We start from the raw sequence: 13,649 nt of genomic DNA on the forward strand, positions 1-13,649 counted from the left end.
CCACTGCAAACACATTGGCGGGAAATGAACCAAGCAGCTCGTGGCTTGGCTCTCCAAGGCTCATTCATATTCTCTTCATTTAGATGACGAGCTGAACATGAGCTTGTTTGTTATAGATAGCCGAATTGAGCCAGAACAGGGGGTGTTTGTCTCGGTTTGGCTCATATAGGCTAACTAAGATACCTTATACAGTATTGATGTATTATACATTTTAAAAGAAGCATGATCGCTTAGCTGGTTGGATGGATATACTTGTAATTACCAGGTCAGGGGTTCCATTCTCACTATAGACCCTTTGATAAAAAAAAGATCTTTTTAACCTAATGAAGCTTTTGCTTGGCTCGGGCCCATATGAGATAAGCTTAGCTTGGCTTGCACAAGCCAGAGGAGCCGAGCCCAAACACTACCTGGCTGTAAACAAGCCAAACAACCCCCGTCTGGTTCTTTCAGCCCGTTTACCAGTCCAAACACATCTACATTACCTACCACTCCACACAACCAAAGCAATAAAACAAAAGGAAATCCTCGGAACATCACAGGAGGAGCAACCTTGGTTTGTAACAGTAACACAAATCAAAACAATGCATTTTTTATACAGAAATCCACAGTACCCATCTATATAAAGCACTTTGACAAAAATAATCAAATAATATGAAAGATTAATTGAAAAGCAAAAACTCGGAGGGATACCTTAAACAGAGCTGCCAAAACTGGCTCCGATGACGAATCAGTTAATGCAACAATTGCAGAAACAGAATGTTTTGCTTGCAATCGGCTTCCCTCCAAACACTGCCACTCCAAAGATGGAAATATGGAACTAAAAAATAAATTGAAAATTAGTCATTCTGAAGAAGTGGAGAAAAGCAAAGTATGGATGAAAGCCACACAATATATGTGCATGTTACAGTTAACGCACAAGCATGTCCAAGTGCAAGCATACATCCCCCAAGCACGTTCAACAGAACTTTGAATGACCAACATGCATTACACAATGCAAGCTTGTGTCAGGTGCAAAGAGGAGTAACATGGAACAACTTGCAGAAAAGCAGAGCACAAGCATTGGATGGTCAGGATTGAGCAACAAGTGCAGCCGTTAGAAGAATTCAGCACTATGTCAAATAGGTACAGGTACAAGACCGAGTTTGGGTATGGAGGGTACAACATGGCAATTTTCAAAAAACAAAGGCATAGGGGTATGGAAAAACATATACATACATATCAATATATATGGAAAATATTGGCTACCCTTGTGGGTTCCAAACACCTTACTTGAAACTCATAGAAGGTCATTTTGACCAAATCTGACCCCATAGATGTGTACAGATTGGACACAAAATTGCAGGAATCAACCCTTAGGTCATGCTTTTTCAATACAAAACCATGATTTCTTGAGGATTGAAAATTTGGTACATTGTAGGCAGTTGTATTTTTAACCACAGAAAATCCAACATGCACTTCGAAAAACATAATCCAAGGACCTGTTTCTGCTAAACCAAACATGTAGATCACATCTGAAGGGTCAGATGCAAAAAAATAAAAATAAAAAGGAAACAAAAAATATAGAGTTTTTCACTAGGGGGTTGGGAACCCACAAGGGTAGCTAACATTATCAATGGAAGCAAAATCCATATCCAATAAAATTTAACATAAATTGTAATTTTTCATTAAAAAAAAGAGGGGTGGGAGGACCAAACTCTCTCTCTCTCTCTCTCTCTCTCTCTCTCTCTCTCTCTCTCTCTCTCTCTCTCTCTCTCTCATGAAAAAGGAAAAGGTAAAGAAGTATCCCCTCTCCCTCTCCACTCTGTAACTATCTCTCTTTCTTAATAAGAAAGAGGGAGGTATGACCCACCTGGGTCCAACTGGTGTATCATAACCCTTACCCGTACCCAGGCATGCCCACACAGGTAGATCCAGTGATAGTAGAAAAAGCAACAGCAATGGATAGAAATATTTTCTTACAGAAAGGAGTTACCGATTTTAATAATTTGATAGGAACATGAGACAAGTGCACAGGAATGGCACATTGACGCATACTGTGCAATTTCTTACACTTTCAAACAGAAATCATGAATATATAATTTACACAAATTTTCATTCAAAACTAGCAACATCTATAATTTTTATTTCATCTAATGTGTAAAGCAACACAAAAAAATACTACTTTGACCATATATTTACTGAGTCATTTAATAATGAAATGCAAACATGATAAAACATGGTACAAATACATTCATGTTTTCCAATGATAGTATTCCTTCTTATACATACATATGTGTGAGTGTGTAGAAGGGCCACTTGCAAGCCAGAACAAACAATTAAAAGAGAGGAACTTAGGTGCATATACAAGTACACTTTTTTTCAAAATCCTTCATCAACCAAGTAGGAGACGTAATCAATATGTAAAACAAGGAATATCTCTAAAATGAACCATCATTTGTGACTATGTGTTAGCTCATGCAAGTAGATAGCACACTTTCATGTCATTAATGAAAAGCCAGCACCCAACACTTACAAAAATGATATTGAAACATGACCGCCTGCCCTAGACAAAATCTGCAGCAGCTTGTCTTTCAAAGGAATGTTCTCTTCTAGCAACAGCTTAACAAAGTTCTCTTCAGATCCTCTCAGAATTGAAGGACAGATGCTAACAACAGTCTATTTTAAAAATAAGAAAAAAAATATAACCGTCAGTCCTATGCAGATCAATAAAATAACAACATAACATTTCCATATATCACTTGAAGGGATAAAAAGTAGTTGTTACACTAAACTGACAGGGCTGAATACTCTATAAAAAAATCACATACAAATAAAAAATGTAAAACATGCAAAACCACAGGCAAACAGAACAGCAACATCAACTAGACAATTTAACACTATCAAAGGTCCTTTGAAGCTAAGGTGTTTTCAGTATAAAGAATCAAAACTGCACAAAATTTGGAGATGCTTGAATTAATTTATGTGGTAAAGAACAAAAATAAAGACAAATTTGTTTAGATAAATCACCCAGGAGGGAAGGATAAGTACCATTTTTTAAAGAGTATGAGAGTGTGTTTATGGGAATGAGCTTTATGTCAAAATGTGTGAACATATTGGCCCTTTCATATAATCTATATGAGCTGGAAGTGCAACCTATGAGATCTTACGTTCAAGTAGAAGGTGCATAAGTATCCATGACCCTTTTGCTTACTAAGGCCTATGTGCATGTGAGAAGATACATACATGCATGCATACATACATACATACACACACACACTCCACCATGCTCATCTCCACGTGGCGTCAAAGCAAGCACATCCAAAGTCATGTTAATTGTCCAAAGAGAAAAGAAGCCTAAATCAAGAGCTTTCAAGCAATGTTGTCTAACTTCAGCAATGTACAGTTTCAGAGAGATATTTCAAGTCACCTTCTGCTATTGAAAGTGCTGTAACAGTTTGGATTTGAAAAGTAAGATATGAAGGCGTTTGGAAAGGAAATGTCAACTCCTCAGTATACCCTGTCTGATCATCCTAGTTTCATAAGGTCTGTTTTGTATTTGTTTAGAAGCAGCTGATATAAGATATTGTGATTTTAAAGGCAAAATCAACATTTCCAGAGACTGACTAGCAAGTGGGAATTGAAATTTCACTGGATCACACATCTGTGACTACTTTATGTAATGAATCCAATCTTCATCAGGAGAATCACAATGCCACTTATGGGCAAGAGCACAAGTGCACTAAGGCACGCACAAGATCACTAGAACACAATTAAAAAATAAATATTTTATTACTTGAATAAAATGCATAAAACATGCATTAAGTTACAAATGGGGGAGAATCCCTTATTATATGCAAGGATTCAAACTACTAGCTGTTAGAATTACTAGCCGTTAGACTAGTCCTAATGGCTAGTAGGCCCAATGCTACAATAAAAGTAAAAATAAAAATAAATAAATAAAAGAAACAGAAAATAAAAGAAATAATTACAAAAGAAAGAAAACCAAAAATTACATCAATATTCTATGTACAATCAACTCTGTATATAATAATATATACACATCTAAGTAACATGGACTCGTCAAAGAGGCTGCCGCATCGGTGTCGACGCGACATAGGTGCGGTAGGACACGGATCCCACCACACCCAGTGCAGTCAAAGTGAACTCTGGTGCGGCAAATCAAATCCAAGTTCATTTTGGCCCAAAAATGGACTCAGTCAACTCTGACCGAGTCCATTTTTTGTCCAAATTTTTTAAGGTAAAAAATTAAAAAGCACACACACACACAAGGGGGTTTACGGTACAATCCCCACCTCCCACTTCGCTCCTCCTCCTCCCACTCCACCTCCCTCTCACCGCCCCTCTTTGCTACTCCTCCTCATGCTCCACCTCCCACTTGGCACGCCCTCCTTCTCTCGGTAAGTTCTCTTTATCTCTCTCTCTCTCTCTCCTCCCCTCCTCCCTCCTTCCCTCATCAGTTGAACCCAAGTGCTCATGCCTTGGGTGGGGTTCAGTTGAACTCACCCAGCCCTGGCCTGGGCCAAGGCTAGGTGGGTTTCAGGGTGGACCCACTCATGGCTGTCCTAGGTTGGGGTTTACACACCCAGAGAGGACTTGGGCCCAGCCTGGGTGGGTTTCGAGTAAGCCCACCCAAGAATGGCCTGGGCCCAGATTGGGTGGGTTTTGGGTGAACCCAAGTTTTTTGAAAGTGATGCATCACCGCACCCCCACTTGTGACACACACACACACACACACACACACACACACACACACGTATAGTTAACACTCTCCCTCAAACTTACGGTCCCACAACCGAAAGTTTGCTAAGGAGAAAATGAAAATTTGGTGATGGAAGAGCTTTAGTGAAGAAATATGCCAATTGATGCTTCAAAATCACATTTGAAACTATAATGTTTGATGAGGGAAGGAGGGAGGAGGGAACTTTTGGACAATCACCTGTATTTGTCTTGGCTGGGAACTTTTGGACAATCACCAGGTTGGCATAATGTCAAACAGTTAATTTGAGTCTTCAATGTAAGGTGCCAATAATGCCAAAACGTGCGTAGTGGCACCAAAATAAACAAGCATTTTATTCGAACAACTAAGTCTGACTGCACAACAACAAAATTATTTCTAAAGTTTCTTATGACCAACTCTAATGGCACAAAATGACCAATCTATCATCTGTTACAAAGAGAGTGCAACTAGGTTGTGAAAAGCAATCAACCGATTAACATGGACGCTCTATGTGTACACGTGTGCACAATGCGATTGTGCATGCATGCGTACATGTGACTAAACAACACAAGGCATGACACTAAACACTCTATAACACTTGATGGACACAGCCAAACTTGTGTTGGACATGGTCACCCTGTGTCTCTAACTCCCCTTTATTTGTGATTTTGACACCTCATTGTTAGTTGGCATTATTTCCCTTATGAGGATTGATATTGGTTGCATGCATTTTGGCTACTAACTTTGATTTTTGAGTGCATACATTCATGCGACTAAACAATACAAGGCATGCCACTAAACATTCTATAACAGAACCAAACTTATGTTGGACATGGTCGCCATGTTTCCCTACATTCTTTTTTTGTGTGATTTTGACACCCTTATAGTTGGTTGCTTTATTTCCTTTTGAAGATTTGTATTGACTCAACACACATTTTGTCCTTTAACTTTAATTTTTTCATATCTATTAATCATAAGGACTCCACATTATTGCTCTAGAATTTGCACATAAAACTAATATTCATGCCTTATTGCTTTACTTTAAGAATTTTAGTGTTAATATTTGATTATATATGTATATATTTATTTATTTATATATGTAGACAATCACCTGTATTTGTCTTGGCTGGGAACTTTTTGGATATGTTATAGTATGTTTAAATGTGATTTTGAAGCATATGCTAAATGTTTGATGATTCAACTAACAGGACATGTATATAGATATGTAGTTTCTATTAAGTGTCGTGTAGTGCTGGACCCAGTTTGGGTCTGACCCAGATCCAAACTGGGATTGCGCATTAACGCGTTTACTGGGGCATGGATGTAATATTGTAACTTGTTATAGGACAATCATGTCCATAAGTTGTAACCTAATACCTAATGCTTAAATACATTAAACAAGGCCACGATAATGTAATGAAAAAATCGTGAGCCTGTGTGCATCAAAAACAACTCAGCGTCTCCTCTTTCTTCTATCTTTATCTTCTCACTTTTCCCTCTTTTGCAGATCAGCTCAGGTAGAAATTGATGTTCTAACATGGTATCAGAGCACGGTTGGACCTAGGGCTCGGTATTGATTCCAAAAGGTATGACCTTAGAGAATATCTGATTTCAGTCAGGAAACTTTCCCTCTACCACAATCTGTGTTATCGTATTTTCTCTCAAACCAACGATCTCTTCTTTTCATCCAAATTTTCTTTCTTGAAAGCACTTTCGTATTTTCATCTGAAACCCTTTCTTGAAACTCGTGATTTCCTCTTTCTTCCTTCATCTGAAAACACGATTTCTTCTTTCATTTGAAAACACGATTTCTTCTTTCTTACTTCTCTAAAATCTGTTTTCTCATCTTTTATCGCTGATTAATCCGAAAACACGATTAATCAACATCTCTTGAATCGCCGCTCGTGCCTTCTTTTCTTTTCTTTCTCTTGAATCTGTTTTCTCATTCCTTTATCTGAATATTCATCGTTGATTAATCTGAAAACTCGGTTAATCAACGTGATTTGACACTTGTTCACGTGATCCGATAACTTGAATATTCACAACGTTGATTAATTGTGCTTTGGCTTGATTCATAAATATTGAATTGATAATTTGAATACTCTCGTGATTTGTTATCTGCACACAAAAAAAAGGCAAATCCGAGTTTTGTTATAGCCCGTTCTCTTCTGGACTAATTTTAAACAGACACACTATCTTGAGTTTTAACTAGTCATTTGATTGCTTCTTTCTTAGAGTGCTTTCCATTTTATATTCTTGTATCTCATAACCATGGACTCTTTTCCAACCCAGTCTGGTTTGTCATCAAACTTCCTTAGTCAACTCGTTTCTGAAAAATTAAATGACTCCAATTTCCTGACTTGGAAGAGACAAATAGTTCCTTTTATCAGGAGCCAAGATCTCTTTGGTCATCTGGATGGATCAATTCCAGTCATACCAGAGTTCATTGCAAAGGAGGAAACAGACGCTCATGAGGTTGCATCTACTCACCTTGTTCGCAACCCGGATTATGTCTCTTGGATGAGAAAAGATCAGGCATTAGTTGCCTACATCATGTCTACATTGTCTCAAGAAGTACTAGTTGCTATCCTCGACGACTGCACAACGATGGAATTGTGGAACAGGTTGACACAGACATACTCTTAGATATCTGAAGCAAGAGTTTTATTCCTCAAGCGAGAATTTCAGCTTCTTAAGAAAGGTGGTCTATCTATCATGGATTACTTGAATAAGATGAAAACTATTACAGATCAACTAGCCATTATTGGATGTGAAGTGCCGAACAAGGATAAAGTGCAACAGACATTGAATGGTTTAGGCCCAGATTATCATGTATTGGTGGCATCATTATTGTGCTTGCCCACGCTTCCCACATTTGAAGACCTCCGAGCAAAACTTCTACAATACTAAATGTCATTGAAAGGCATTGCTGAAGATTCTGGTGCTCAATCTGACTCCCAAGATGTCTTAGCCACTGGGTTCTCCTTTGGTCGTGGTCGTGGAGGAAATGGCTTCAGAGGAGGAAGAGGTCGTGGTAGATTTGCAGGTCCAGGTTTGCTTCCCACACCCAATATGTCGCTCAACTCTAATGCGAAGAACCAAACTCAAAGAGTTGTCCCGACATGTTACCTATGCAATAAAAAGGGACATATTAAGGCAAAATGCTGATTTAATCCTCAAAATAAAGGCAAATTGAAAAACACTGAGAGCAAGAAGGAAGATAATGTTACCAAGTCTGATGGGGAGGTGAAACAACTTTTGTTGGCAGCACTGTCTAGGTTACACTTGAAACAGAATGATCAAGGATCATGGTATGTTGATTCAGGAGCAGCGACCCATGTTACAGGCGATGTTGGTAAGCTCTCGAACTTGGTTCCTTATTTTGGTAAAAATAGTATTGTTACTGAAGATGGATCTCACCATCACATTTCTCACATTGGAAATGCAATCATTCCTCTATCAAAATCGTCTCTCAATTTGTCAAATGTAGTTCATGCTCCTAACATAAAAAAGAACATCATCTCTGTGTCTAAACTTGTTGATGATACACATTCTTATGTTGAATTCACTCTCTCTTCTGTGTATGTCAAGGATCTTCAAACGAGGGAGACATTCGTTGAAGGGCAACGAAAAGGAAATATGTACATCTTCAAGGAATATCCATTTGCGTGTACCAGTCCCGTCTTGAAGCACTTATTGAAGTCTAAGTCTTTTCAGTCGGAGTTATCTAAGTCAGCTCTAAGTCTGTTTTTAGTCTTTCCAAATGTAATAAGCCAAGTCTTTGGCATGATCGTCTTGGTCATTGCAGTTATTCTTTTCTTGAGAAACTTGTATCAAGCAAATTAATTCCTAAATCAAGCTTAGCTCTTGAGATCAGCAACAAAAAGTGTCCCAGTTGTCAGATGTGTAAGAGCTATGTCACAGGGATTCGGCTAGCAGGGTGTTGCACCCGCGTCGACGCGACTCGATGCGGGTGCGGCACCAGGTGCGGTCAACCCGTTCCTGGGTGCATTGACCGCACCCAGGGTCATTTCGGTCCATTTTTGTTTGGAATTTTAAAAAAAAAATTTGCCCTACGAAATGGACTGCAGAATTTAAAAAAAAAAATTCTGCCGACAGCTGCTTACTGCTGCTGCTCTTGTTTTATAAAGGGACACTTGTGTCCACAACATCTGACAAGCTTTGTTGGCATCCCATGCTATTCCTGCCTCCAAACAATTAATTCACAGCATTGGAAAACATACTGTTAACTTGGAAATGATGATCCATCTTCCTCAAAAATTAAAACCAAAATTCAAGAGCCTTTTGAAGTCTTTATGCTTCAACCAACCAGATCTTTTTTCGTCAAGGATTTTCTCTCTCCATAATAAATGATAATGGTGGTGGTAGAGCCTTGGTGGCTATTAGTATTCACTTTTTTCCTGACGAGATGGGTGCTCTAGCCGTAGCCTTGTGTAGACCTCTCTTTTCCACATGTCAAATCCAATAAATTTCTTTTAGTTGTCATCTGTGTGCAACTGTATATAAACTGAAATTTGAAGAACCCTAGGCAGTGGTGTGGCAGTGGCGCCGTAGGCCTCGTGAAGACTCTCTTCTCCAACAAACCACGTCAAACCTTTCGCTTATATTTTTTTCGTGAAGACCAGGGAGTTTTAGACATGATTGAATCATGACAGTCAGCAGAACGCAGCAGGCTGGGTCGATCAGATTGTCAATCCTTTTGGTTCATCAATTTTGTCTCGTTGAGCTAAAGTACACAACAAGCATAACGTGGGTAACAAGTCTTCAAACAAACACACCAGCAAAAAAAACTGAACCCCGACCCGCGCCGGGAGAACCCCGACTATATATATATATATATATATATTATTTATTTATTTATTTATTTATTTTAATTTTTTTACTTTTTTATTTATTTATTTATTTTCCTACCGCACCCCCGCACCCGAGTTTTTTGGAAGTGCCGAATCCCCGCACCCTCGCCCATGTGACATAGCGTAAGAGTTATGTACTTCCTTTTGATTTTATAAATAAAAGAGCTTCAAGATCCTTTGAAATTGTTTATTCAGATGTTTGGGGTCATGCGCTTGTATGCTCTTCTTCTGGCAGCAGATATTATCTCATATTTATTGACAGCTACTCTCGTTATACTTGGATATTCTTTACGAAGCATAAGTTTGAAACTATTTTCATATTTCGCAACTTTCATGCCTTTGTTCAAAACCATTTCTCTACCAATATTTTGCATTTTCATTATGATAGAGGTGGTGAGTATACATCGAAGAATTTTACTATATATATATATTTATTTATTTATTTATTTATTTATTTATTTTATTTTTTTCCCCCTACCGCACCCCCGCACTCGGGTTTTTTGGAAGTGCCGAATCCCCGCACCCATGTGACATAGCGTAAGAGTTATGTATTTCCATTTGATTTTATAAATAAAAGAGCTTCAAGATCCTTTGAAATTGTTTATTCAGATGTTTGGGGTCTGGAAAGAAGTGTTTTCTCTTGTTACGGGTCATGGATCTGTTGATCCAGACCCGTGACATTCACTTTTTATTAATGGCATTGTGTAATATAATTTATTGTAATGAGGGTATTTTAGTACCCTAATTTTGTAATAGCATGTTAATATAAATGAGTATACACAGCAGCCGACCCTAATGTAACTGGGTATCGGTTTTTTCCCCAACTTCTCTCTCCCTTTCTCTATCTCTCTCTGTTTCTCAGCTCTCACGCGTGGAACGACCTAAAGATTGAAAATCAAACATGGTATCAGAGCCACGCTTCAGCTGAAACTAGAATCGATCTCAAAGGTACGTCAGAAAGATCCTTCTCTTCTTGATTTCCTCTTCTAAGTCAAGAAAATATTTTTTTTGTCTCCCCATCTCATCTGAATTTTTTTTTCTGTTTACGACTGACCCAGTCCATTCTTTTCTTCTCAATCAGACCTGACATCATTCAGATCTGACGATAATCAGATCAGGCTTCCTTCTTCTCCCTACAATTTTTGTCTTCCTTCCTTTTTTGTCCCTTAAACTTGATCAGATCTGACATTAATCAGATCTGATCAAACTATCTTCCAACCTAATCTGAGTCAACTCAGAGAAAACTGAGTGACTCAGCCCAGATTTTCGACCCCAAATCCTTTGTTGAAAATACGTTTTTCTTCGTTCTTCATTCTATCATTAATATACCTTGTTTATCGTTCTTGATCACAGCGTGATCTAATCACGCAATTGGGGCCCTATTTTGATTCAGCTGCATCCTTGATCAGATCTGATCAAGCCGATACACTCTCATTCCTACTACTTTATCTCCTTTAGCTTGAAAGCATTGCGTCAATACCGAGTGGGAATTCATATTCACAAAATTTTTGTGATTTTCATACCCAATATTCCATTTCCTATACAAATCAGAAATCTGATAGATATTCAATTTCTGTTTCAAATCAGCAATCTGATAGCCATTGATCTGAATTAGTTTCTGCAAAAAAAAAAGGTTACAGAAACTGTAGGCAGATTGTGCTGAACACACTCTTAATTCTGTGAAACATGGATTCACTTCCAAGCCAGTCGGTTCTTTCTTCAAGTTTCCTCAGCCAACTCGTGTCTGAAAAATTAAATAATGGCAACTTCTTGACTTGGAAGAGGCAAATCATACCTTTTATTAGGAGTCAGGATCTTTCTGGACATCTGGATGGATCTATTCCAGTTCCTCCTGAGTTCATATCACGAGAAAAAAGGGACAGCAAAGGGGAATCCACTACAGTATATGTTAGAAATCCTGAATTTGTGGCTTGGATGAAAAGAGACCAAGCGCTAGTTGCTTATATTACATCTACACTGTCACAAGAGGTACTTATAGCCATTCCAGATGACTGCACTGCCATGCAACTTTGGAACAGACTTGTTCAAGCATACAGGTTTCTCAGGCCAGAATTATGTTTCTTAAAAGAGAATTTCAAATGTTAAGAAAGGATTCCATGACCATCATGGAATATTTGAACAAAATGAAGGTTATCACAGATCAGCTAGCAGTTGTTGAAAGTACAGTAACTGATAAAGATTTGGTACAGCAAACCCTCAGTGGATTGGGACACGACTATCATATGATTGTCACTTCCCTGTTATGTTTACCTGAGTTGCCCAGTGGATTGGGACACGACTATCATCTGCGTGCAAAATTGTTATAATATGAGATGACTCTAAAGGGATTTTCTGAAGAATCATCTATGCATACTGGGGCACAAGAAGTTCTTGCTACAGGGGTTACTTATGCACGAGGACGAGGAAGCTATGATATCAAGGGAAATGGAGCACAAGGGAAAAGTGGTCAAGGAGGTCGTGGATTATTGCCTACACCCAACACATATACCAATCCACAAAGACAGAGGCCAATTCCTAATTGCTTTCTGTGTAATAAAAAAGGGCATATCAAAGCTAACTGCTGGTTCAATCCCCTAAATAAAGGAAAATCAACACAAACTGAAGTTGTTGTCAGTTTTAGCAGAATTGAATCTGAAACAAAATGAGCAAGGTACTTGGTATGTGGACTCTGGCGCAGCGACTTACGTTACTGGTGATGCAGGTAAGCTCCTAAAACTCGTTCCTTACATTGATAGAAGCAGTATAGTTACTGGAGATGGATCACACCACTCTCTCTCTCTCTCATATTGGAAACTCCATTATACCCTTGCCTGAATCTTCCATCAACCTTTCAAAGGTTCTTTATGTTCCTAATATCAAGAAAAACATCGTTTCAGTTTCTAAACTTGTTGATGATATCAAAGCCTCAGTTGAATTCACTCCCTCTTATGTTCTTGTCAAGAATCTCTGCACGAAGGAGACGTTCGCTAGAGGAAAACGGCAAGACAATATGTATGTTTTTCAAGAAGATCCTTCAGCACATATTCGCTCTGCAAACCCAAACTTGAAGCTCCAATCATCGTTGCCTTCTGAAAATCATGTTTTTAGTGTCTCTGAAGTCAATAAGCCAAACATTTGGCATGGTCGTCTAGGTCACTGCAATAGTAGTTTTATTGAAAAGCTTGTTTCAAATAACCTCATTCCCAAGTCAAGTTTAGGAATAAATGTCAATGACAACAAATGTTCTAGTTGTCTCTTATGTAAGAGTCATGTTTTACCATTTCATTTTATCAATAAAAGAGCTTCAAGACCTTTTGAGACTATCTGTTCTGATGTTTGGGGGCCTGCTCTAGTTGCTTCCATATCTGGAACTAGATATTATCTTTTATTTGTTGACAGTTATTCTCGCTATTCTTGGATATTTTTCATGAAACACAAATCTGAGACTTTCAAGTTGTTCTGTAACTTCCATTCCTTTGTTAAAAACCAATTTTCTGAAAACATCCTAAGTTTTCAATGTGACGGAGGAGGTGAATTCTCTTCCATTGACTTTACTAACTTTCTTCAAAGTAACGGGATAAGAAAAATGGTGTTTTGCCCACACACACCTCAGCAGAATGGGATTGCTGAAAGGAAGCATCGCCATATTGTTGAGAGTGCGATGAGCATGATGCATGACAGTAGTCTTCCGATCACTTTATGGACAGAGGCTTTTCATTCTGCAGTTCATGTGATAAATCGATTGCCCATGACTGTTTTGGAAAACAAGTCTCCTTACTTGTCTCTTTTTAGTGTACATCCCAACTACTATGATTTACATGTGTTTGGTTGTTTATGCTATGTTTATGTTGACAGTTCAATGAGACATAAGTTTCAGGATAAGGCCATGAAGTGCAGGTTTGTGGGTTATGCTGATGACTATAAAGGGTACAAGTGCTATGATCCGGTGAGCAAGCGCATCAAAATATCAAGAAATGTCATCTTCGATGAATTGAATTTTGATTGTCGATGTACTAGTTCTTCAGAATCAAAACCTAAAGTTGAGGCTTATTATCCTT

The 13,649-nt window shown here is 38.4% G+C and overlaps 1 protein-coding gene across 3 annotated transcripts in view; it reads right to left on the minus strand.

Moving 5' to 3' along the window:
- LOC149817078 (ARM repeat superfamily protein) overlaps positions 1-13,649 on the minus strand; it is a 108,152-nt gene that overhangs the window by 60,373 nt on the left and 34,130 nt on the right. For all 3 annotated transcript variants that reach the window (XM_089987207.1, XM_089987206.1, XM_089987208.1), the window contains 2 exons: positions 2,513-2,655; positions 691-817 (listed from right to left, as the gene is read on the minus strand). In XM_089987207.1, the coding sequence (XP_089843333.1) occupies positions 691-817; positions 2,513-2,655 (270 nt within the window). The remainder of the gene's footprint in view (positions 1-690; positions 818-2,512; positions 2,656-13,649) is intronic.

The sequence above is a fragment of the Nuphar pumila genome, chromosome 14, assembly GCF_984573655.1.
Source record: "Nuphar pumila chromosome 14, dmNupPumi1.hap1.1, whole genome shotgun sequence".
NCBI lineage: Eukaryota > Viridiplantae > Streptophyta > Magnoliopsida > Nymphaeales > Nymphaeaceae > Nuphar > Nuphar pumila.